General features: G+C 56.1%; 1 protein-coding gene across 1 annotated transcript; it reads right to left on the bottom strand.

The window, feature by feature from the left end:
• Positions 1-2,368: 2,368 nt before the first annotated feature.
• Positions 2,369-24,310, bottom strand: Rab44 (RAB44, member RAS oncogene family). Its single transcript, XM_087184445.1, has 14 exons — positions 24,225-24,310; positions 21,643-21,860; positions 15,145-15,256; positions 13,754-13,934; positions 13,124-13,270; positions 12,829-12,919; positions 12,507-12,602; positions 11,691-11,878; positions 10,020-11,302; positions 7,210-7,291; positions 6,891-7,005; positions 5,712-5,813; positions 3,566-3,642; positions 2,369-2,604 (listed from the first exon to the last, which is right to left on the bottom strand). Exons 2-14 carry the CDS (start codon positions 21,829-21,831, stop codon positions 2,514-2,516), a joined length of 2,754 nt encoding a protein of 917 aa, XP_087040571.1. The 5' UTR covers positions 21,832-21,860; positions 24,225-24,310; the 3' UTR covers positions 2,369-2,513.
• Positions 24,311-24,735: the final 425 nt, after the last annotated feature.

Below are 24,735 nucleotides of genomic sequence, written 5' to 3'. Positions count from 1 at the left end.
TTGGTAGCACCATGACTTCCGGAACATCATTCAGTGCTTCTCTACCTCAGTTTGCCCAGCCATAAGGAAAGATAGGCAATAAAACTGATGTCAACAGCCATTGTCCCTAAAGACTGAGATTTTGGAAATTCTTTTTTTTGAGACAGTCTTGCTACTAACCCAGGCTGGCCTGGAATTTGAGATCCTCCTGCCTCGGCCTCCTGAGTGCTAGGCTTACAGGCATGCCCCACCATGCCCGGCTCATTTTGTTCTTCTTTTTTGGTACCAAGGATTGAATTCAGGACTTTGCGCTTGCGAGGCAGGCTCCAGAACCACTGAGCTAAATCCCCGGCCCTCATTTTGTTCTGAATAATTTCTAAACGTTCTGCAGGCAGTAGAGACTGCTTTATAGTTGCATAAATATTGTTCACACATGTGAATGTTTCAACAAAGCCCTGTAGCCCTGTGAAGAGGGCGGATGGGACAGTGGATTGAAAAGGCTGAGAGGAAGCCCAGAGTCCCTCTGGTTCCTCAGAGCTGTCTGCACCATGGGGGCCACTTGGGAGGTTTGCAGGGTGTTGGTCTGGGCTTTGGCACTTTTGGCAGAGCCCTGCGATGCCCAGGGCAGACCAGTGGGGGGGGCAGCTGTGCCCTGAGACACCCAGAGACAGCCCAGGCGCCCCCACGGCCGCCTGCAGACTGGGCTGGGGGAAGGCGGGCCTGGGGACATTTCCAGTGTGACCCTGCCCCAGGTCCCACGTGCGTCCCCTTTCTCTCTGCCAGCCAGGGCGGGGTGGGGGTGGGGCTTCCTGCAGCTCCAGCCTGGGGTCCGAGCCCTGCTGGGGACTTGGGACCTGCTCACGTCCGACATCCCGGGGAGCAACTGAAGCAGTGAGGACAGCAGGGGCCTCTCAGTGCTGACGCCAGCCCCTCCTGCCCCACACGGGGCCCCAGGACTGTGGGAGGGAAACGGGGGCTGGTGGTGGCCCAACTCTCCGGATTTGGGCCAGAGTCATGGGTCTTTGCTGGTATCTGCCCTCTCATCTTGGCCCTGGCCCAGAGCCTCGAGGACCTGCAGGCGGGAGTGAGTGGGCCTGCGCCCTGCCCTAAGCACCTGCTTCCTCCGGCAGGAACCTCGGCCCCCTGGATCCAGCGATGGGCCGGTTCCCGCTCACCACGCGCCCTAGTGTTTTCGGGCTCTCTTCTCCACGCCCTCCTGCCCCTGCCTCATCCCTGACCTCCCCTTCGTGCCACACCCTGACCCCACCAGCCTCATCCCTCCCTCCTTTTCTTTCTTTTTTTGTTGCTGTTGGAGACAGAGGCTCACTGTGTAGCCCAGACTAGCCTTGAACTCGTAGCGATCTTCCTGCCTCAGCCTCCTGTGTGCTGGGATTGTGAGTGTGTGTCACCACAGCTGGCTACCCTCATTCTCCTAATCAGTGTTGAACCAGCCTGTGGCCAGAGCCCTCTTGACACCCTGAAAACTTGGCACCTGGCTGAAAGTTGTCTCTGGGTCCCCTTGAGTCCCCCTGCTGCTGTCCTGGCCACGGGTGCTGCTCTGGGTCCCTGCCCTGCTTGGTGACTGCACCCAGTGACACGGGAAAGGCTGACAGCCCCGCCTACCTGTGCCCTGCCCCAAAGAAAGCCAGACGCCCCTCTTCCAGGACCTGAGGTGGCTGCCAGGGGCCACTCCTACCCTGGTTCCCCAAAAGACAGGTCATCCATCTGCCCCTGTGGCCCCAGCGTCACGGCCTGCCTTCCTGTCCTGTCTCATTAACTTCCGGGCCCGCAGGACAGAGGTGTGGGTGCCATCAGGCCTGGACCCAGAGCAGCAGGACCTGCCCTCCCCTGTCGGGGCATCACTCACTCGGGCCGGGGCCTCTGCCCCTCCCCGGGCACACGATGCCCAGGGCTGCTGAGGGCAGGGCCCGAGGAGGGGACCCACAGGGAGCCGAATCCAACCCTCAGTGGCTCTGATGGAGAATCCTCCCACCCACCCCCAGGGTCACCTTGTGCCCTCTAGTGACAGCTTCCTGCCACGGAGGCTGGTGATTATGAAGAACCAACTCCATACCCCGACGTGACATCGGCCTGCCCTCGTGGGGCACTCCTGTGGTTGGCGGCAGGGTGTCGCAGGCGTGGACACTGAGAGAGCAGCCTGCCCAGACCCCATCGCGCTGCCTCTCCAGTCCCCACCTGTCAATCCCACTCGGGGAGACTGAGGCCCTGTGGCAGGAGCAGGATCCCGAGGGAGGGCTGTGGGGGAGGGAGGACTTCGGGCTGTAGGAAATGGACACAGGAGCGGCGCGGCCCGGTTTCCAGCCCCAGCGACCTGGTGACACACTGTTCCCAGGACCTCAGGTCAGGTGGATGAGGAGTCGGCACCAAAGCAAGCTCCCTGCAACCTTTCCCTCCATCTCCTCCACGCTAGTTTATAAGGAAGACCCGGGCCTTACAGAAATGCGGCCACACACAGGCGTCCCAGAAGCCGTGGGTCCCGGAGGGCAGGCTGGAGCCAAGCACAGCAAACGGGGTCAGGAGCAGCAGCCAGCTCTCACGGGCAGCCTCCTGGGTGCCACCTCCAGCAGTGAGTCCTTCAGGCGGTCCTCCTGCGCCCTCAGTGCCCTGCGTGACAGTGCCCTTGGGTCAGCCCTGTCCCAGGGAGCTCTGCACATAGCAGGAGGTCCGGGTCAGGGCGACTCTGGCCGCTGCCCCTTTCCTGCCATTCTCTCAGGCCTGCTGGCAGCAGGCACCATGCCCGGGACGCTAAGTGGGACAGAGGAGCGATGTGCCCTGCTTTGCCCAGTGAGAGGGGCAGATGGGAAGAGGGACAATGGTGGCCCAGTGTGACTCGGGGTGGGGGTGACTGCAACCTGAGCCTGGCCGGGGCAGGGGACACACCAGTCCTTTATCCCCGAGTCCTCTCCCTGGCCTCCCACCTCGCCCCTCGTGCTCATCCCATTCATTTACTGAGCACCTACTGTGCGCCAGGCCCTGCTGAGGGCTGCCCCACCCTCCTGGCCTCAGGAAGAAGGAAGTCAGCTATGTGTGTAATTACGGTGTCTGACTGAGGCTGTGATCCGAATGGGGCCAGGCAGCAGCGGCCAGAGGTTAATGTGTGTACAGGGCCAGGGGAGGGGGCACTGGAGATGACAAAGTGCATTTCCAGGCATCTCACTTTCTTTCTTTTTGAGAAGTGGTTTCACTATGTAGCCCAGGCTGGCCTTGAACTCACAGCGATCCTCCTGCCTCAGCCTCCCAAATGCTGGGATTACAGGTGTGTGCCACCATGCCTGGCTGGATTCCATTCTAAATCCACAGAAGTCAGTGGAATGTTGTGAGCAGGAGGAGGACACCCCCAGTCCCAGCCCACTTCAGAGGCAGACAATGGGCATGGCGAGGGGACAGGCCTCTGCGGAGTGACAGTGGTGCAGATGGATGGTGAGGCTGAAGGAGGAGCCTCTCAGGGCCAGGTTTGCCTTCCTCCGGGACTGGGAGCCCGGTCTTTGCCCCAGTATTTGCTTGTCTGCTTCCTCAGGGATTCCCTTGCCACTTGGGGACTCTGGGCAGGGTGGGGGCAGCTCACCGGGCCAGGTTCACCATGGGCTCCAGGATGTTGTGACCCAGGATGGCACTGCACTCTCCAAAGGACACCCCCAGCTCCTGCAGGTGACAGAGCAGACACAGGTGCCTTGGGGCTCAGCAACACTAGGCCCAGCCCTCGCCACCCAGGCCCGGGCCACAAACAGTCCTGCCCAAGGCCCCGCCAAACTGGAATTACAGGTGTGCACCACCACTCCCAGCTTCATATAAAATCCTTTTAGGGGGTGGAAAGAGCTAAGTGCCACTGCATGGTTGACCAGTGAATGGCTCCAGCAGCCCAGCCTCAGCAGTTCCCTCAGGCCCCACCTAGTAGCACTATCTGGTTCCGCCTGTTTTTTTGGGCTGGATACTAGGTAGTAAGCATGAGTCTGTCCCCTTACACCCTCTCCTGGGACAGGATGCTCAGGGGCAAACACAGAACTGCCCCATTTAATCACCAACCACTGAGAGCTCAGGAGGGTCTGACTGAGGTCTGGTCCAGGACAACAACCTAGGACAACAACCAAAAAACAAAGCAAAACAACGTAAAAGAAAAGAAGAGGAAAAACAGCAGAGTGAACAAGCCTAGAAGAATGGCAGACCAAGCAGAGGTTCTTGAAAATGTTAATGACCACCGAGGGGAAGGACTTTTCAAGTTTATTTACAACAGGAGGCAAGAAAAGCAGACTGCTCTGAGTTGATACGATGCCTGTCTCTACCAAGGACAAAAACGTCACTTGGAAAAGATGGAGAGACGTTGAACTTTTGCTACAGATGGAAAGGCTCAGGAAAAATGCTGCCTGGGAAGAAAGTGATTGCAAGACTTCCAGATTGCAGCACTTTCCATTCCTGGGACTTCTGACTGCCCGACTGCCCGTCTCCAAAAAGTGCTTTTACTGATCACCTCCTGCCTGTTTTCCCCTAGTGCCTAATCACATAACTTCCATATGAACAGGACCCCCATCAATCTAACTTGATCAAAACAACTTGTGTAACTAACAAGACCAACAGAATATTGTTAAAAAAAAAAGTCACTTCATTCACTCTATTGTCCTCCTTTTCCCTTTAAAAGTGCCAGGATGGAACACTTGTTTTATTTCTAACCGAACCTGTGTGTTCTGATTTGCAAGTCTATTCCATACCCAAACAGAAACTGTCTGTTTTCATTTTAGCCTTATTTATGATTTCTTGGGTTATATTTTGTAAAGTGGTAATAATAAAAATTGTACCTATCTCATAAAAAAAAATCACCAACCACTGCCTTTTTTTTTTTTTTTTTTTGAGACAGGGTATTGCCTTGTAGCCCAGGCCAGCCTCAAACTCAAGGCAATCCTCCTGCCTCAGCCTCCCGAGTGCTGGGATCACAGGTGTGCACCATCATGCCCGGCAAGATGGTTGTTCTTATGAACAATACTCTAAATAAAGAACATCCTCACATTAACACGTTCAATCATCTGCCCCACATGGGTATCCATTATGTATTGCCATTGCTACCATTGCTTCTGATTCTTTCCTGTGGGTAAATTGCTGGAGAAAGAATCGCTGTTAGGCAGATGTGCCACTTTTGAGAGGAAAAACTCAGGCCAGGGCCGGGGATTTAGCTCAGTGGTTTCGCCACCTGCTGCACAAGCGCAAGGCCCCGAGTTCAATCCCCGGTACCGAAAAAAAGAAAAACTCAGGCCATCCAGGAGTCATAAGGTGACTTTGGGACTGAGTACAGAAACAGAGACTGTAGGCTGGGGCGGAGTCAGAAGCGGGGCGAAGGAGGCCCCGCCCCTTTCTCCCGAAGTCCCACGCAGTCCCATTTATAAAGAGAGGTAGCCCCGGCCTGGCAGGGAGCTTTTGATGTCGTCTTCCCAAGGAAGAACTTGAGTCTTAGAATAGAATAAATTAGAAAGGAGGATGTTAATTAAAAGCCAGGGATAAAAGTAAGATTGGATAGGGACTTTCAAGTCAGGTTTCTGAAACCTTTTCACTCTGGAGCTATTCTGGGCGGGGCTGAGGGCGTCTGTGGGAATCCGCGAGCTGCAGGGCGGGGAGGTTCACTGTGGCGCCCACCACGGCGGGGGCTGCTGTCCCGGTCCCCGGGGCTGGGCCAGCAGGGGCAGTGGGCCGCCCGGAAAGGGCTGGGGAGGGCCGGCGCCGCTCACCTGCGCCAGCTGCTGCCCGGCCTCTGTGGGCACCTGCCGCGCCTCCTCGCAGTCCAGCTTGTTCCCCAGCAGGAGGAGGACCACGCCCTCTGCCCGGGAGTCCTGCGCACAGAACACCGGCTCAGTGGGTGCGCCCACGGGTGCCCCCTGCCGTGTCACTCCCGCTGTGCATCCTCCTCACCTGTACCCTTCCCCACCTGCAGTGAGTCCCCGGCCCCTTACCAGAATCTCACCTACGTCCAAGGTCACCTCCCCCAGGAAGCCTTCCTGGGTGGTCCTGCCCTTGTTTGATTACACAGGCTGCCCTGGCAATTTCCTAATTGTGTCAATAATAATAATAGTAATAATGGCTTTTGGCTGGGCACAGCAGGCCACGCCTATTATTCCAGCTACTGGAGAGGCTGAAACAGGAGGATCCCAGGTTTGAGACCCAGCCTAAGCAGCTTAGCAAGACCCCGTGTCAAAATAAAATAAAAAAGGGCTGGGCTCTAGCTCAGTGTAGAGGCCCTGGGTTCAATCCCAGTACCACAACCAATCAATCAAGGCTCTGACGACCGAGCACTTGCTGTGCCCAGGTGGAGGCTGGAGCAATCCTACCAGTTCCTCCTCTTGACTCCCTTGAGGGGGAGGCAGGAACCTGAAGTTCCGAGAGGGCAAGTCACTCCTCCAAAATCAGAGTGGGGTAGGGTAGTTGGGGTTCAAATCTAAGTCCAGTCAGATCCCAGAGCCCACCTCCCTCCTCCTTCTTTTGCATCTCTTCAGCCAGACTAGAAATCTAGGGTAAAGCAACTCGAGCTAAAGCGGCTCCCAGCTATGCTCACACCCGTGGTAGAATCCTGACAGATCTGTGCTGTGGGAGAAGGGACCGGGGGCTGTGAACACAGGGACTGTCACCGAGGGTGGCCCTAGGTCATCCTCGGGTTTAGGAGGAAAACATCACAAACAGCTGCTGTATGTGGGAAAGAAGCACTCGGAGGATAAAGGAAGCAGTTTGGTCTGGAGGGTGTGCTGTGCGGATGCTGTTTTCCATGCTCCTGCACTCCCAGCTTGTCCATCCACAGGAGCTCAGGGGTGGTGGCACCGTTGGGACTGTCGTGTCGTTTACACTCTGGGGGGAGTGGGCAGGGTACAACTCCCTCTTGTCCCAGAAGCTGGGCAGGCCCCGGCAGCCTCGCTCACCTGCAGACAGTGCAGCCAGTAGCGCACATGGGCGAAGCTCTCCCGGGAGGTGATGTCGTACATGAGCACCACCCCATCGGCCTTGCGGAGCAGCTGCCGTGTCACGCTGTGATACCTGTGCAGGCACCCGGGACGGCACCAGTGTTGGGGTGGTCCTCACCCGCACCTCCCTGTCCCCGTCCGTGGCCCCCAGTCACCCTCCTGCTTGTGCCTAGCACCCTGGGGTATGGCTACCCCTGGCCCTCGGTGGCCTCCAACCCCAGCTCCCTCTGGTCCTGCGCCCTCTGCAAGCCAGGTCGCTGATGGCGACACACAGTACCTCTCCTGGCCAGCAGTATCCCACAGCTGCAGAGCAAAACACTTGTTGTCCACCAGCAGGGTTTTGACCCGAAAATCCACTCCTAGAATGCAGAGGGGGACACACTTTACCCCCAGCATGCCCAGCCTAGGCCTGTCCCCATACACATGCGTCCCCAGCCCCAGCCGTGCCGGGACGCAGCCTGGTTACTGGGCTCCCCCTCTGCTCTCCAAATCCGGCCCTGCCTCCAGAGCCCTCCTCCTTCAAGGGGTCTTCCTCCAGAGCCCTCCTAGATTACCAGCCACGCCCAGGCCAGGTACCATGGGTCCCCACCTGCATAGGGACCTCATGCCGCCTGGGAAACCTTTCTTCATTTTAGCTTTGTTTCAGTCCCATCTTTACGATCACATGCCCCTTGCTCTTCTCAGCCCCGCCCCTTCCTGTGATGACAGTCCAGACTCTTTTTTTGGTGGGGGTATTTGGAGACAGTGTCTCACTATGCGGTTCAGGCTGGCCTTGAACTCACTGTGTAGCCCAGGCTGGCCTCACACTAGTGGCCATCCTCCTGCCTCAGCCTCCCGAGTGCTGGGATCACAGGTGTGCGCCACCACACCCATCACCAGATTCTTTTTGTCCCCAGGAATATGGAGATAAGAGTGAAATCCCAGGAGAGGCTCAGGTCCTTGGGGTGCACCTTCCCAGCAGCACCTGCTGCCCCGCCCTCCTCCCTGATACCCCCACAGGAAGCCTGATCCCAGCAAAGCAGGGAAGCCCGAGTGAGTCTGTCCCATGCACCTCCCTTTGCCCTCTTCCCTCAAGACCCTGAGAAGCCCCCGGGACGGAGGAACTTCGGCTCTAATACCCACCGGCCTCAGCTTCCAGACCCACCATGTCGGGGAGTGACCCAACACCCCCACAGTTCTGCACTTGCTGTCCCCGGGCCCCTACCTGCTCTGCAGTCCCACACCCTGCATCAGTGTGAAGACTAAAGCACAGAAACCATCAGGAATACTGTTTCCCCCTCTCAGGGAAGCTGGGTTTTCACTGAGAAGCCCCATGGATAAGCGAACTGCTGACACCCCCCCCCACCACCAGGGCTCAACTTCCGGTGTGGAGGCTGGGCTTTGAAGTCAGGTGGCCCCTGGTGACCTAACTGGGCCTTCAGTTGTCTGCTTTTCTCATCCATACAATGGGCCATATGAAAAACATGCATTCATCACAGACAACTCCACGGCCTCTGGGTCTCCACTGGGCCCTGTCCTCAGTGGCACTGGGCTCGGGTTCTCAGCTCTGAGGATGGTGGGCTGAGAGGACCTGGACATCCGGGGGTCCCAGCTGGCTGTGCACATGGGCTGGCCCTGTCTCTTCTCAGCGATGCACCTGGCTTTCCTCGATTATTCTGTGGAACTTTCCTACCCCATAATAAACGGTCAGTAAACAGTACCTTGTAGGTGGCTAGTTGTGGTGGCCGTGGAGAACTTGTGGCCCTACTTGGTATCTGGACAGGTGTTCTGGGGTTCCCCGGCCCATCTCTAACTAATGGGCAGAGAGAAGCTTGAGAACCTGACCCAGGCCTCTCCTGGGTGAGTATAGTCATAGGCCACTGGCCTACATGGGTCCCCATTGGGCCATTCCCTGGCCTGACACAAAACACTCTTTGTCCCTAAGTATCCTAACTTGGATTCTGTGGCCACATACCCTGATACTTTTGGGGAGCTTCTTTTTTTTTTTTTTGGTACCAGGGATCAAACTCGGGACCTTCCACATTCGAGGCAGGCAGTGGAACCACTGAGCTAAATCCCCGGCCCTGGGGAGCTTCTTTTGCATAAGCCACTGAATTAGACTTTATCCAATATTTACTTAATAAAACAGCGACCATGAACTGACCTTCTTCCAGTACTTATGACCTGCCAGATGTTATGATTAGAGCTTGGCATGAATTAAATCCTCCCACCACTTCTGGAAGTCGAGTTACTGTGGTTCCCATTATGCAGGGGACGGTTTTAAGGCTGGGGTGCTACAGTTCGGATCTGAAATGACCCTTGTGTTGCAGGCTGGGCCCCAGCTGTGCCATTGGGAGGTGGTGGAAAGTTTAAGAGGTGGGTGTCTTTGGGTCGTCAGGGGTGCCCTGGAGGGGAAAAGTGGGGTCCCAGCCCCTCCTTTCTCTCTCTTTTGCTTCCTTGCCTTGAGGTGAGCAATTTTGCTCCTCCAGGTGCTGCTTTGCCACAGGTCAAGAGGTAATGGGGCACCCAACCATGGACTGAGACCTCCAAAACAGTGAGCCAAGAGAAACCTTTCCCCTCTACAAATTCGTTCTCTCGGGTATTTGTTACAGCCACTAGAGGCTCACACAGAGGGTTAATAATTTGCCCAAGCTCACATCCCCAGTAAGTGCTGGAGCTAGGATTTGAACTCAGGAACCTTGGGTCGTAGTAAACACACGCTGTGAGTTTGTCCAAGTGTGTCCTGTGTAAGATACAACTTGCCTAGGGTGACTTCCTGCCAGAGTATGCAGGCTGGCCGGGGTTGTCATGAGCAAATCCCCTGGGCCCTGCCGCAGCCTGCCCATGGGCACGTGGGTGGAGACAGGCTGTTTTTACCACCGGTGAGCCCTGGCACCTAAATTGTGGGGTGCTTTGTTGATGTGGCACATTATAAGCTAATCAGATCGATGCAGAAAAAGCAAATTACCTGTAATTAGAGACGATTAGTGCAATAGTAAGATTACGCCCATATAAAATTATACCTAATGCAGGGCCTGTGGCTATGGCAGAGCCTGCCGCCTCCCCTGGGACCCTGGCCCTGGGCACCCTCCCTGGCAGGGCGCTTACCCACGGTGGCGGCCAGCCCAGTGGCGAAGGTGTTCTGGTGCAGCAGGTGCAGGAAGGAAGTTTTGCCCACGTTGGAGTCGCCCAGGAAGACGATGTGGAAGAGGTAGTCAGGGTCAGCCTGAGGCCCGCCGGTGCTGCCAGGGTGAGGCTCAGAGGAGTCTGTGCCAGGCCGGCTCTCTGCCCTGGGCTCTCTCTCTGCCTGGGCAGCTTTGGGTTGGGGTGTCAGGACCGGAAGGGTCTGTGTGGGTTCCTGGACCTTGCTGGTGGGAGAGAGGCCTACCGGGGACGTCTCGCCAGGAGGGGGCGACATTGCTGAGGGAGCCCGTGGTGGCTCAGCACCGGGAGAGCCAGGCTGGGGCGATTGGATAGCCTCAGCTGCCTGCTTGGAACTGGGGCCCTGCCTGCCTCGGCCTACTGCTTTTCCTTCTCCAGCCTGGGGCTCCTCTTCGGGACTGTGGAAGGGGAGGACTGGCAGCCCATCTGGCCCAAGGGCCTGGCCATGGGCTTCCCTGAGCCCCTCGGACTGGCCATCCTGCCCGACCAGGCTCAGCTGGCCCAGCTCCGGGCCCTCTGGGAGAGCCTGACCTATGGGTTCCAGGCCCTGTGGGGAGGCCACAGTCCCCAGGGAGCCCAGGCCTGGCTCAGTGCCCTCAGCCTTCGGGGCCTCTCTCTGCCTGAGCGGCTCGGCCGGGACAGGGCTGGGCCCAGGGTCTGTATCGTCTGAGGCCTGGAGCTGCTCGCTGGCCCCAGCAGGAGCCTGGGGAGAGGGACGGGAGCCACTGTCCTCCACAGGAACGAGCACCCTGAGCGCAGCAGCCACCAGGCTCCCCTGACCCCCTGAAAGGCCCCAGGGGAAGGCAGCCCGGGGTGCAGCTGCTGGCTCAGGGCGGGGTTCCCGGCCAAGGGGCCTGACAGGCTGCTCTGGACCGGTGTCCTGGCCTCCCGTGTCCTCTCCTTTCCCATGCTGGGTGTTGGGGGGCACCCCTGGCGGGCTCCCCGGGGCCCCATCTGGATCTGGGTCCAAAGGCGGCTCCTGGCCAGATGGCCAAGTGTTTGGCTTGGAGATGGAGATCTGCCTGACCACTCGGGGCATCCGGGGCCCTGGGGTGGCCTGGGGCGTGGGCGGCAGACTCCAGGAGAGCTGCAGGGCCTGGTTCGGAGGGCTGCCGAAGCCACTCAGGAGCTGGCCCCAGTCGCCATTGTCCTCAAACAGCCCGGGCAGGGGCGCCTCCTCGGGGGCCACAGCCTGAGCGGCTGGGAGCTTCTCACTGGCTCTGGGGACGCTGGAAGGAAGTGGGAAGTGAAGTGGGGGAGGGGCGGGTCACCCACCCGCAAGCCCCGGCGCCTGCTCCCTCCTCTGCGCCTGGGCCCTCAGGCCACCTCTGCTCCCGACTGTTCCGCTGAGGCCACAGGGTCTCCTCCCCTCCAGGAAGCCTCCCGACTCGGCCCACCCTGCGCTGCCGGCTTCAGGGTGCAGGCCGCTGGGGACCAGCACTGCTAGGCTCGAGTGTGTGCGTGTGTGTGCAGGGTCGCGTGTGCACGTTGGAACCCCAGCATGTGGTCTTGGCCATGGGTCTTGCCCTCTCTGTGCCTCAGTCTCCCCTCTGAGAAGCATGCGGGGTTAGGGCTGAGGAGGGGTGCGGTGCACAGTCCAGAGGGGGCAGCACTTGCCTCGCCTCCTCTTCTACCTGCCAAGACACTTGGCCCCGGGCCGCATCCAGGTGTCCCCGGGTCACCTGCAGCTGTCCCTGCACCTCGTCCAGCTGCTTGGCCAGGTCTCGGCCGGCCTCCCTGAGCTGCAGGTTCTCTGAGGCGGCCTCTTGGTGGGTGTCACTGAGGCTGTGGAGCTGGGCCTCCAGCTGTTGGGGGAGGAAAAGCAAGGGGATGCGTAGCTGCCCCCCCCAGGGCAGCCACAGCCCCCTGCCCCACTCTGCTGGGCTTCAGGTTAGGAGGGGCATTGCTTGCTGCTCCTTGAACCTCAGGCACACTGTACCAGCCCAGGGCCTTTGCACAGGCCACTCCCTCCACCCCACTGCTCTTCCCGACATGCACCCCTTCCGGTCTCCTCGCCAACGTCACGGTCTCAGAGAGGCCTGTGACTCCCTCCCCACTCTCTTCAACTCCCAGCCTCCTCCTGGGCACTGCTTGCAATCCCTGTCCTTGTGTGAGCGTGTCCTCATCCCTGTCATCCCCCGATTTGACGGCAGCTCTGTGGGCGGGGCTGAGTCCCTCAGAACCTCCCACGGTGCTGGGCACACGCTAGAGCTGTGGGTGCAGGGAGGGGAGGACTCACACCTCCGGGAACAGAGAGGCTCAGAGTGGTCACTCGGCTGACAGTGGACAGAGATCTCGGCTCGGACACATTGAGCCTGGAGGACACCGTGGACGGGCCACCCCCATTCTACAGATGGAGAAACTGAGGCCAGGACAGGCCCCCGGGTGGGAAGAGGCCAAGGCGCTGCTCTGGTCAGGACCCAGGGTGCTCACCTCGCGCTGGCCCTGCGCCAGCCGCTGCACCTCGCGCTCCTTGGCCTCCAGGGCGTCCTGCATCTGGGCGCTGAGGACCCTGTCCCGGGAGTCGCTCTGTGGAGGAGGCGCCTGAGCTGTGGGCCCCACACCACTTCCACTCTGGCCCGGGCGCAGGGCCAGGGGTCCCAGCCAGGAGGGTTCCTGGGGTCCCCTGCCTGCATCTAGCTTGTCGCAGCAAGGCGAGCAAGGCCGGCGAGCAGAAGCCGACCCCGGGCGGAGACAGGAAGTGGCCCAAGCCCCGCTCACCCACCTATGGCTCTGGGGAACCCGAAGCGCCCACCTGGGCCTGCAGCTGCTGCTTCTCCCCGTGGATCTGGTGGTCCAGCTCCTCGTACAGCTGCTGCACCTGGCGGTGGTGGTCCGAGTCGCGCCTGCGAGGGATAGGGCGGGCGCCCAGTGGCCCTCAGCACCTCCTAACGCACACCCTGGGCAGGCTGTGCCCGCGACACCCTCTGTGACACGGGTGATCGGGGCCTGTGTCCTCCCCACAGGCTCCCGAGCCACCTGCATGGGAATTGTCCCCGTTCACCCTAGGTGCTGACCCCGCAGCAGGGACACAGCTGCCCACGACTCACTTCCTCAGCCTCTGCTCCAGGGCCTCCCTGTCAGCCCGGACCTCCTGCAGGCGGCTGCTCATCTTGGCCAGGAAGCCCTCCAGGTTGCCGGCCAGCTGCGGCTCCTCCTGCCTCAGTTTCCCCCACAGTCGCCAGATCTCCGTCTGCCTGGAAAGGGAAGCCCCAGAGATTGGACGCAGGGGCCAGGACGTGGGGCGCCTGTGCCTCGGTTTGCAATTTGAGAGACGCGGGCTTTGGGCCACGCAACCCCCCACCCCCCCCACCCCGGACGGGGCCTTTCCCGGATGTGGCGCTCCGCTCCTGACCCCACAACCTCTCTCCTCCCTGCTGCAGCGGCTCATAGTGGGGTGCGGCCTGGCACGCGGCTGGCACTGGATAAATCCTGCTTTCATAGGGATGTGATGAAGTCATGAAGACGGGCGCCCCGGGCTGAGCCAGGCCAAGGTGGGGAGGTTCCTGACGCCCCGCCCCGCCCCGCCCCGCCCCGCCCCGCCCTCGGGCGGCCGGGCTGAGGCTTCGGTCCTCGATCCCGGGGCCTCTGCAGGCACCGCCCCTTCCCTGACCCCAGAACTCCGTAGGCCCGGAGCCCCAGGCAGGACTGCACCCCAGAGCGCCCCCTGCAGGCCTTACTCGGGAAGCAGGTGTCCGGTCCCCAGCTGCCCCACCAGGGCAAGGAACGCCGCCCTCTCCTCGGCGCTGGCTTCCTCCAGGGCCGGGAAGCCGCCGGTCACCGACACAGAAACGCGCTGGGAGGGCAGTGGCCGCCTCCTGCGGAGCCCGTGGGTGCTCAGGCTGGAGCCAAAGATGTTTTCTGGGGGACAGAGGGGAGCAGAGTGGGGCTGGGCCCAGCTCCGGGCCTCGGAGAAGGAATCACCCCTGTGCCTGTCGCATGCATTCATATCGTCCTCGGGTCAACTTGGAGTCTACTCAAGGCAGACGTCCGCCCAGTTTACAGACCATCTGAGGCGGAGACCGACCGGAAGTCACACAGCAGCTCCGCGGTGGCCAACAGACACTACGCACTCGATCAAGGGGTATTTACTGAGCATCTGCTAGGGGCGGGTGACAAAATTAGCCCAAATCCCGGCTCTGGTGGGCCTGACATTCTAGTTAAGGTGACAAGGATAATTACCCCCCGCCCCGCCTCTTCTTCCTTTTGCCCCTCTCTCTCCTTCCGCTCCTCATTTAAAGCAGATTTGCTAAGTCAGTCAAAGGAATAAACCCAGTAATTTCCAAGCCAACATGGGGTGGCTAGGAGCATCCCAAGGAGCCAACATGGTAATTGGGTCGTGAATGACCAGAATGAGTGAGTGGTTCAGGCAGGGAGGACAGCACATGCAAAGGCCCTGGGGTAGGAACCAAGCTGGAACAATGGAAGGGGCACCTGGTACCAAGTGAGCCTGAGAGGTTGGCAGGGTCTGGGTGGTGCAGGCCCTGTGGAGCTAAGGGAAAGGTCAGAGTTTATTCCACAGTGACGTGATGGGACCCGGGGTGAGGATGCCCCCTTGGGGCTGCTGTGTCCCCCTGCACTCCACCCGCAGCGTCAGCCGAGTCCTCCTCTCCACTCTCAACTTCTCAGTCCCCAGAGCCAGAGCAGCTGCTGGGGGAGCCACAGGCTGCACACGCACACTGCCTGGAGAGGTCTGGGGCCTAGGGGACACTGGACTGGCGGCTTGCAGGGACTCAGAAAGGGTCTTGTCCCTCTGTTTTCCCTCGACCTTGGGCTCTCAGGGTTCCTTCAGAGGCCGGTGCTGGAGTGGACCTGCCCAGGGGGGCTCAGGCCCAGGGAAGCCCCCACCCCTTAAGCAGTGCCCTGTGCTGCTCAAGGACCCAGGGTCCCAGGACGGGAGCCAAGATGTGACTGTCCTCGGGAGGAGACACAACAGGCCCAGGTCAGGACCGGAAGGCAGGTGACCCCTGATAGAGGACAGTGGGAGTGGGAGAAGGTAATGAAGAGGTGCTCAGGGGACATGGGAGGCCCTGGCCGGTGGGGGACTGGGGCCCTCCCAGGACAGACGTACTGAGCCCGGTGCTGAACTCCTCCAGGGACAGGCGGCCCCTCCGCTCCACGTCCACCCAGTCGAAGATCATCTGTGGCTCCTCCTCGCTGCCCAGGAAGCGGAACTTGGCTTCCTGGAAGGAAGCGGGGTTAGGGAGCTGTCCCCACAGGGGAGGCTCTGGACCATGCGTGCAAGGGGGATGTGTTTATCTTCAGCCCCTCCTTTCCTTCTCCCCAGTTTCAGAGCCCCCAACAATCTGGCCCTAGCTGGATGTGGTGGTCCACACCTGTAATTCTAGTATTCGGGAGGCTGAGGCAGGAGGACGTGAGTTTGAGACCTGTCTCCAAAAAACAAAAAAAGAAAAGAAATGTTCGATCGAGGTGGACAGTGAATCCCCTCAGCACCACATGCGGCCTGCAACATCTTCCTGACTATGGGAAGTCACTGCTCGGGACTGATGGAAATCCCAGACTGAATGAAGTCACACCGTCACTGGCAGATCTTGTCCGGGAGCCATGTGAGTCATTCTGCCTGATGAGATAACTCCAGAGATTCACGGGGTGCTGGGCAGGACCCAGCTTCCACATGTCTCACTCAGAGCTCCCGTCCTAACCTGTCTTTGCTCAATGGGCCTCCTTGTTTTCTAACCATGCTTTGAACGAGTCATAAGATTCACAAGTTAAATAAAATCTGCAATATGGGACTGTTTATGGTCATCTTCGGGTCATGATTCTTTCATTATCCTTGGAAGTCCCTGGTCCGAGGACTCACCAGGGGAAGCCACTAGGCACACGCAATGGGCCTAGTGCATGCGGAGCTTGAACCCAGGACCTCCACACTGAGCTGCAACCCCAGCCCTTTTCCATTTTGTTATTTTGAGACAGGTCTCGCTGAGTCTCAAAGTTGGCCAGGTTGGGCTTGGATCTGTGATCTGCCTGGGCCTTCCAGAGTGCTGGGCTGACAGGTGTGTAGCCCCATGCCTGGCTCCTGCATCTCTCATCTCAGCTCTCAGCAGGAATCCCAAATGTAATGGGACTTTGAATTTGCTAATTTTATTTCTCTTTTTGTGTGTGTGTTTTTATTTTCGGTTGTACATGGCCGAATCATTCTGATTGGGGGCCAACAATGGGAAATTCGATTTCATGGTCCACTTAGGATGCATAGCAGACAGAGGGCCTGCCTGGCCGAGGGGAGATAACAGAAAATTTGGTTTGCTAATCTTTTTGTTATTCGCTTGCCTGTCTATTTGTGACCTTATTGGTTGAGAATTGCTATGTGCAGGAAAGGATAACAGCTCTGGAGATCTGGGCTGGTGAGTTTTTAGGTTTCCTTTTGACCCAAGGAATTGTAGAAATGAGGAAAGATGCTCTCTGTCTCTGGCCATAATTCAGAAAAATCTTTAACTCTTGCTGTGACTGTGAAATAGTGTCCTACCAAGACATTCTGTCCTGTTGGTTTATAGAGACAAATCCATGCTTATCTAAAATCTATATTCCTTGAAATAACAGAAAATAAAACTGAAATTCTAGCGTCTTAAATATGCTACACTTAAAAAAAATTCTTACAGAAACTACAAGCTCAGAAAAACATGAAAAGAGGCAGAGCAGCGTCATTAAGGTGGGTTTTTGGAAAAATTAGACTCGTTTGATAATTTTGGTTCACTGAGCACAAATAACAGCTGTGTTTTCTCTGCTTTATGTTAGTTATAATAAGAGCATACTTTCTATCACATCCCTGGCCCCTGGGTTTATTTTTTATGAGGAAACTAGTTCATCTGAATTTTCTTCACTTCTCATTAAGGTTATCTGATCAAATAAGTTTAAAGTTATAAAAATGTAAGTTTGTGTTCAACCAAATTGGTTAATTATTTTAACAAATATGTTTTATGCAAACAGTAATTATATTTTATAGTGAATCCCTTAAAAACACAATTTCCAGGATCTTCTGGCTACTGTAAAAGCCTGAATTACTTGTAAGTTATTATGTTAATTAATAAATAATTTGGGGCTACTTGGATAATTTTTTTGTTTCATTTTGGTCTTTTGTGGTACTGGGGATAGAACTCAGGACCTTGTGCTTTCGAGCCAGGCGAGGTGCCACTGAGCTAAATCCCCAGCCCTCATTTAATTTTTTGAGACAGAGTCTCACTGTGTAGTTCACGATGATCTCGAACTCACTATGCAGCCCAGGCTGACCTTAAACTTGATGGTAATCCTCCTTCCTCAGCCTCCCCAATAGCTGAGATTATGGGTGTGTACCACCTTACCTGGATAAGCTCCTTATTTTTACATGCTAGTAGTTGTACCTTTGGGTCATGTTGATGAATATATTGTCCCTTAGAAAAAGTTGTTTGCCAAGAACTGGAAGGCACCCAAAGGTCACACCATGGATGGCCTTGTAAGTGACTGTGGCACCTACATGCCAGGGACAACTGTCAGCAGTTCTGAGACACACAGGAGGCTTAAGGACAAAATGCTAAGTGAAATGAGCTGTTTGGATGAGGCTTCTATGCAATTCCTAGAGCGGTCAAATTCAGGCAGACAGAAAGTACAGTGAAGCTCCTGGGAGCTGGGGAAATGTGAGTTTCTCCCCAGAGTTTGAGTTTGGAAAAGGAGAGAAGTTCTGGAGCTGGAGGATGGAGATGATTGTACAACACTGCGAATGTGCCGAATGCCACTGAATGATGATACCCTTACAAATGGCTAGCACAGTAAATCTGGTTATGTATGTTTTGCCACAATTTAGAAAATTGTGCAATTATATGTGTGGCTGTAGAAAGTTGTGTTATGTGTATTTGTGACTTTGCTAGTCAGCAAATGCTTGCATAAAATAATTCTTGTCAGGCGTGGTGCTGCATGGTGGGAATCCCAGCTACTCAGTAGGCCGAGGCAGGAGGGTTGAGAGTTTGAAACTAGCCAGCCTGACTAAGAGATACCCTGTCTCAAAGAAAAAATAAAGAAACTAAAAAGGGCTGGGATGGGCTCAGGGTTCCCCGGGTTCAATCCCCAGTACCACACACACAGAGGAAAAATAATCCACAATTACTTAACCTGTGTTCTTTCTGTGATAAAGGTTAAGGATGTTAAAGTTATAATTACTTTTAACTTCCATGTCTGAGACTCCACTAAGAGCAACAGTGACAGAAACACAACTGTGTCTGCAAGAAAAATAGGTTTTCATTTCTAAGGGGTCAGGCCGGTGGTTTTGTTTTAAAGTGTCTGGTTATTCCAGAACATGGAGGACTGCCGGACACAGGTGCACACCTGTAATCCCAGCATTTCAGAGGCGGAGGCAGGAGGACTGCCATGAGTTCAAGGCCAGCCTGGGCTACATAGTGAGATCCTGTCTCAAAAAAAACAAAATAGGGGCCAGGGATTTAGCTCAGTGGTTCTGCCACCTGCCTCACAAGTGCAAGGTCCCAAGTTCGATCCCCGGTACCAAAATATATTAAAAAAATAAAATTAATGCAAACAAATGAAAAAAACAATAAAAATCGGGCCGGGGATTTAGCTCAGTGGTTTCGTCGCCTGCTGTGCAAGCGCAAGGACCCGAGTTTGATCCCCGGTACCGGAAAAAAAAGAAAAAAAAAGATAGATAGATGATATCTAGATAAGCAGATGATAGATATCTAGATAGATAATATCTAGATAAGCAGATGATAGATAGATGATAGACAACTTCGTTTTAGAATCTCAGCCATGCTCACGGGTTGACAACTGGGCTTTGTGAAAGTTCCTGCTGACAGAAGTTCCTTCTCTGATCACAAGAATTTCTTTGGCTTTGTTTGTCCACATCGTATCCTAATTTCTTTTTTAAAAAAAAAACGAAAAGAAAAGTACCCCTCTTAGAAAGAGCTGAATTCTCTTGCAATTGTATGACCTTCCCTATTTTATTTCAAAGTCTTTTGTGTCATTGTCTTTGGATTAAGTAGGTGACCAACTACTATTTCTCATGCTGCCTGGTTTCTGCCTTAAACTAGAGCCCCAGTGTTCTCTGTCACTTCTTTAGATGTTGCCTTCCCAAATCAGATCCTAAATGTAAAAAAAATAATAATAATAGTAAATTTTAAAGATTTCTTTCTCTTTATTTATTCTTTTTTTTTGGTACAGGGGATCGAACTCAGGTCCTTGCGCTTGAGCAGCAGGCGGTGAAACCACTGAGCTACATCCCTGGCCCCCAGCTTGTCTTTGTTTACTAAGTACTTCATTGCTATCCTAAGAGCATCATGGCGAGAACGGTCAAATCAGAAGAGATGTGTGGTCTTTCCCAGGCTAAGTCTAACAATTTTGTGAAGATAAATATTTCTGGAATTGCCTGCTGCTCTACACTGGAGATTTCTCAAAGCTTTTGCTGCCCACATTTCTTGTTTTCTGCCCAAACCATTATGAAGTAGCTACACAACCCATGCCAGTAGGGAATTCTACTCTCTTCTATTCCAACACTAACAATTGCTGTAATAAATAACCACAGTGTAGGGCTGAGGCGTGCTTAGGGGCTGGCACTTTCCTAGCCTGCGCTGTGTCCTATCCCCAGTATCCAAGAAAAATGAGTATAAATAACCACAGCCTCTCCGGCTTCTCACCAGGCAGGTTTCTGCTCTCCTCTGACCGCCCGAGGGCCCTGCTGGAATCTGCAGGTCGCAGCTTGTGTCCTCAACAAAGAGACGGAGTCAAAGGCCCGAGAAAGGGACTGTCCCAGGTTCTAGGAACTCCGGGTTCTTCCCCAGGTATAGGTTCTGAACCACACTGGTGACCTTCAGTCCACCTAGTGCCCTGAGGACTCAGGGGTCTGGGGTCCAAAGGCAGACAGGGGAACCAAGATCCATTCCCTGAGCTGAATGAATATGGTGATACTATTTTTTCTTGTTCTACTTCAATAGACCTATAAGGAAGTGATTTGTCTTCTTGAGGTGTTTCTAACCCTCAGTTTAGTAATTAGACTGAACTAAAATGAAACATTTGTGTGTGGAGGGATTTGATTCCGGCTCTCGCTATGCACGTCAGGCTAACTTTGAACTCACTATGTAGCCCAGGCTGGTCTTGAATAGGCAGTGATCCTCCTGCCTCAGCATCCTGAGTGCTGGGAACCGAACGCCATTTTATAGACTGATTGCCACTTAATCGGCTGTGGTGAGCCCACTATCAGGGGCACCTTGAGAGCCAGTGCTGCTAAGCCCTCTCAGGAAGCTGGTCTGGAAGCGTGTGACAGGCAAGCCACTTCCTGGCAGAAAGATTAGGGACCTCGAGAAGAGGAACTGACTCAAATGTATAGGTGACATTTGCTGGAGAGAGTGTCTTGGGCTTTGTTCTCTAGCCTGATGACCGAGGCAGGGTAATGACTTGTCCCAGTTTGCTCAGGACGGTTCCCATTTTAACACTCAGTCTCATAATCCAGGTCCCCTTTGGACCTTGGAAAACTGAGACAGTTTTGCAAGAAAATGATAGTGGTTTTAGAAGTCCAACCTAAGCCAGGTGTGGTGGTGCAGGCCTGTAATCCCAAAACTTGGGAGGCTGAGGCAGGAGGATCCCTGGAAGTTTGAGACCAACCTGGGCTACATAATGAGCTCACTATCAACCTGGAGACCCTGTCTCAAAAACCCAAAAAAGACATTTTTACATCAGCTCTTCACACTTGGTTGTAGCCTTATGGGGCTACAGGGTCAGTTAGGATGGGAAAAGGACACCGCGTGGAGCCTGGAGCAACATCAGGAGACAGCTGCTCACCCACACAGGGCTCTTTGCCCCAGACGAAGAGAAAACAAAGAAAAATTGGTCAATTGTAGTCTAGGCCATTTCCTTGTGGGACTCCTCAAAAGACACAGTAGTAGCTGTTGATATATATATATTTTTTTTGGTACCGGGGATCAAACTCGGGACCTTACACTTGTGAGGCAGGTGCCGGAACCACCGAGCTAAATCCCCAGCCCTATTGATTTTTTTTTTTCCAGCCCTGGAGATGAAGGCCAGAGCCTTTGCACTGAGCTACACCCCCAGCCTTATTATTTCAAGACAGGCTACACGAAGTCATCTCTAAGGTACCTGGGCTGGGCTTGAATGTGCAGTTCTCCTGCCTCAGCCTCCCAGAGTGCAGGGATCATGGCGTGGGGTACCACACCTGGCTAAGGCTGACTTATGCTCCTTGAAGCTTATAGTCATTGACTTGGTTTGATTTGCAGGGTTCTGACTTCTTCCCAAGATAGGCTTCCCTGCCCCAGGGCCAAAAGTTGCCCCATTTCTGAGTTAAAGAACTCTCCTTGCCCAGGATTTAGCTCAGTGGTTTCACCGCCTGCTGCGCAAGTGGAAGGACCCGAGTTCGATCCCTGGTACAAAAAAAAAAAAAAAAAAAAAGAACTCTCCTTTATGAAGGCAAGTGTTCCTAGAAGAGGATACGTGTGAGGCTCTAGCAGCCATTTCCATATTAGTCTGAGCAAATTCCTAGCAGGTTCTGAAAGCAAATTTTAGATGAGAAAAGGGGCCAGGGTCAGGAGTTGCAGAGGGGGAGCAGGGGCCTTGAACTCACTGCCAGGTCCTCTCGGGTGACAAAGCCTCTGTCCTTGGCGCCGCAGTTTTGGAAGAAGGTCTGCAGCTCTGCTTCAGCTTCCGAGGACCAGGACTCGGGCCCTGGGTCCCTCTGGACATCCTGACCATCGGCTGGCTCTCTCATCTGCCGCCGGCGGCTGGAGCCCAGCTTCCGGCCCTTCCGGTGCATTCTCTGTCCACTTCCCACGGCGCCCAGACCTGGGGACAGAGAAGTAACCTGGGCTGTGGGACACAGCCAGCCCCTCTGAGTCAGGACACCTGCTCTGCCTTGCCAGGTTCAGGACCCTTTCAGAAAAAGTAGGAATAGGGACATTTAGGGGACAAGCACGGAAATGTGAACATGGATTGTGTTCAGGTACTGTTGAGCAGTGTGAAATTTCTTAGGTGTGATGAAGGTTATGTTAGAGAATTTCCTCGGCTTTAAAAGGCATCTAAGGCCGGGGATTTAGCTCAATGGTTCTGCCACCTGCCTCTCAAGCGCAAGGTCCCAAGTTCGATCCCCAGTACCAAAAAAAAGAAAAGAAAAGAAAAAGAAAAACACATAAAAGGCATCTGAAGCCGGGTATGGTAGTAAACACCTGTAATTTCAGCACTCTGGGAGGCTGAGGTGGGAAGGTTGAGCCAGCCTGGACAACCTAGGGAGACTCCCAAGATAAAAAAATTTAAAATGGGGATGTATCTCATTCAGTGCAAAGGCCCTGGGCTCAATCCCCAGTAGCGTTAAAAAAAAAAAAGAAAGAAAGAGCTAGGGATGAAGTTACGATGTCTGCAGTTCGCCTTCAAATGATTCCAAACAAGCAGAAACAAAGGAAAATGTGGGTGGGGATGCAGTGCGTGGAGGGACAGGGTGTGGAAAGGGGACAAAACGCAGGGACCGGCACGGTGGCATTCACGGTGCCATGTGCTCAACTCTTCTGCAGGTTCGATGTTTCCTTACTAAGGAGGAGGCTGCGGGGCTAGGAATGAGATCAGGTGGACCCGAGGCGGCTGCGCTCTCGGCGCCTCGCCTGGCGCGTCCCGCTGCCCACCCTGCGCGGCCCGGGGAGGCAGTGACCAGGCCCGCGCCCTCCCCGCCGCGTCCATCCGCGCCCCGGAGCCGGTCAGTCCCCACCGCGGCCGGAGAGGGGCTGCCCTGGTCACAGCACCCAGAGGGCAGCCAGACGTCGGCCCCTCGAGCCTCTGCCGCTCAGCCCATGCCCTCCCCATGCCTCAGTTTCCTGGCTGGAAACACAGCAGGTACTCGGCAAATATTTGTTGACTACAGAATCCGTGCCGAGCCCTTTCAGTGCTGCTGGTCCCACAGCGACAGCGGGGGAAACACGGGCATCAGCGAGGCCATCGCTGAGGGCCACACAGGCGAGGTCCCCCGCTGGGCAGATGGGGAGGCCCGGGAGGCAGTGACCGGCTTAGCCTCGATGTTTGTGGACCGGAGCGGTGGCCCCGCAGACCGAGCGTGCTCCGCTTGGAAGGATGTCACACAGGCAGGCGGGCAGCGCTCCTCTGAGGGGACCAGCGGGCGCCCTGGGCCCAGGATGTGTCACGCACCTGGGCAGAGGCAGAGATGAGATTCTCAGCGTGAGGCCTGCGGCCCAAGCTCAGGGCTGAGGACCTGGTGCGGACGCCGTGCTGGTCCGTGAGCGAACATTAGCGTCCAGAAATAACGCCTGGCGGCCACACCCAGAACAGGAGACTCCCGCCCTGCCGCCCTCCGCAGCCCATTTCACAGGGCAGCCGCGCCCCTGGCCGCCCCTGGCCCGTGGCCCTCTACCTCACTTGGCCGGCACTGGGGACAGGGAGCCCGCAGGTCCCCGCAGCCAGCGCTGCCTCAGGGACGTCCCGCCAGCGAGGGTGCACACGCCCCGAGCCACACAGCACCCCGAGCACACTCGCTGCCCGCTTCGCAGCCAGCCACGGCCAGAGACACGGCCCCCACCCCCCGGCCGCTCCACACGCGCTTGTGCACACATCCACACACGCACACGCGCACCCCTCTGCCCGGGTCAGCGCCCTCAGCCACGCTCGACACCCCGTGGCCTCCCTGCGTGTGCTGAGGTCCCCTGTGCAGTCGCTCAGACCTTCATGCTCCGAGCCGGCCAGCGGGGCTCCCCTCTCCCCGCCACAAATCCTGGGTGACCCTTGTGCCCCTCAGCCCCACGGCCTTGCCGCCCCACGTCCCCCACCTAAGAGGTCACACGAAGTCCACGGGCAACCTCAGCACTCAGAGACCCAGGCAGACACTGAGGAGGCAGAGGCAGGACAGGGCGGCCACAGCACAGCCTCTGCAGGTGCCCGGGCCTCCCGCCTCCTCCATCTTCCCGGAGCAGCAGGACAAGTGTCAAATAGCGACAGTCACTTCGTCCAAGCCGGGGTCCCAAGACACTGCCGAGCACAGTGTTGAATCTCCTGCTCCGCCCCCACTCGCGGGAAACTGAGGCTCTAAGAAGCCAGTGCACTCGCCTGAGCACACACTGTCATTGGGGACAGACACCCCGCCTCAGCCTCTGTCCTGTGCCCTCCTGACCCCCACCAGACCAAGCCCGGCACCCCCAGGGTGGATCCCACCTGGCAGCCGCTCCTGGGTGCAGTCCCAAGCTCCTGGCCCTGGCGAGGCGACAGCAGTCCCGAGCCACGTGTCTGGGACAGTTAGCGTCCTCTCCTCCCTCTGCTCTCTTCTTGCCCAATCGCCCTTCCGCTCCCTGCCAGCTAATCAGCTGTGCTCATCTGGGCCACTTCCTGTCAGTGGACCCCAGCCCTCCCTGCACAATCCTGCCCTGTGCATCCACCCCCTTTGTGCAGGCTGGGAACTGGGGTGCTGGAGCGGGAGGGGGCTCAGGCTCGCCTAGCCTTAGTGGCAAAGCAGGCTGGCTTCAAACTTGCAGCCATCCTCCTGCCTCAGCCTCCCAAGTAGTTGAGATTACAGGTGCACACCACCATGCCTGAAATAATAATAGATATTCTTATAACAAATCATTCCCTTGTTCCTCTTTTTTAAAAGAAGAAATCCATGTGAAGAGAATTATTGAATTAAAGTAAGGCATTTATTTATTTATTCAACAAACATTTACTGAGCACT

This window comes from Heterocephalus glaber, unplaced genomic scaffold (assembly GCF_053883595.1).
Source record: "Heterocephalus glaber isolate CG9 unplaced genomic scaffold, H.glaber_assembly_v1.0 deba00001497, whole genome shotgun sequence".
Classification (NCBI taxonomy): Eukaryota; Metazoa; Chordata; class Mammalia; order Rodentia; family Bathyergidae; genus Heterocephalus; species Heterocephalus glaber.
This window is presented reverse-complemented; position numbering and strand designations above follow the sequence as displayed.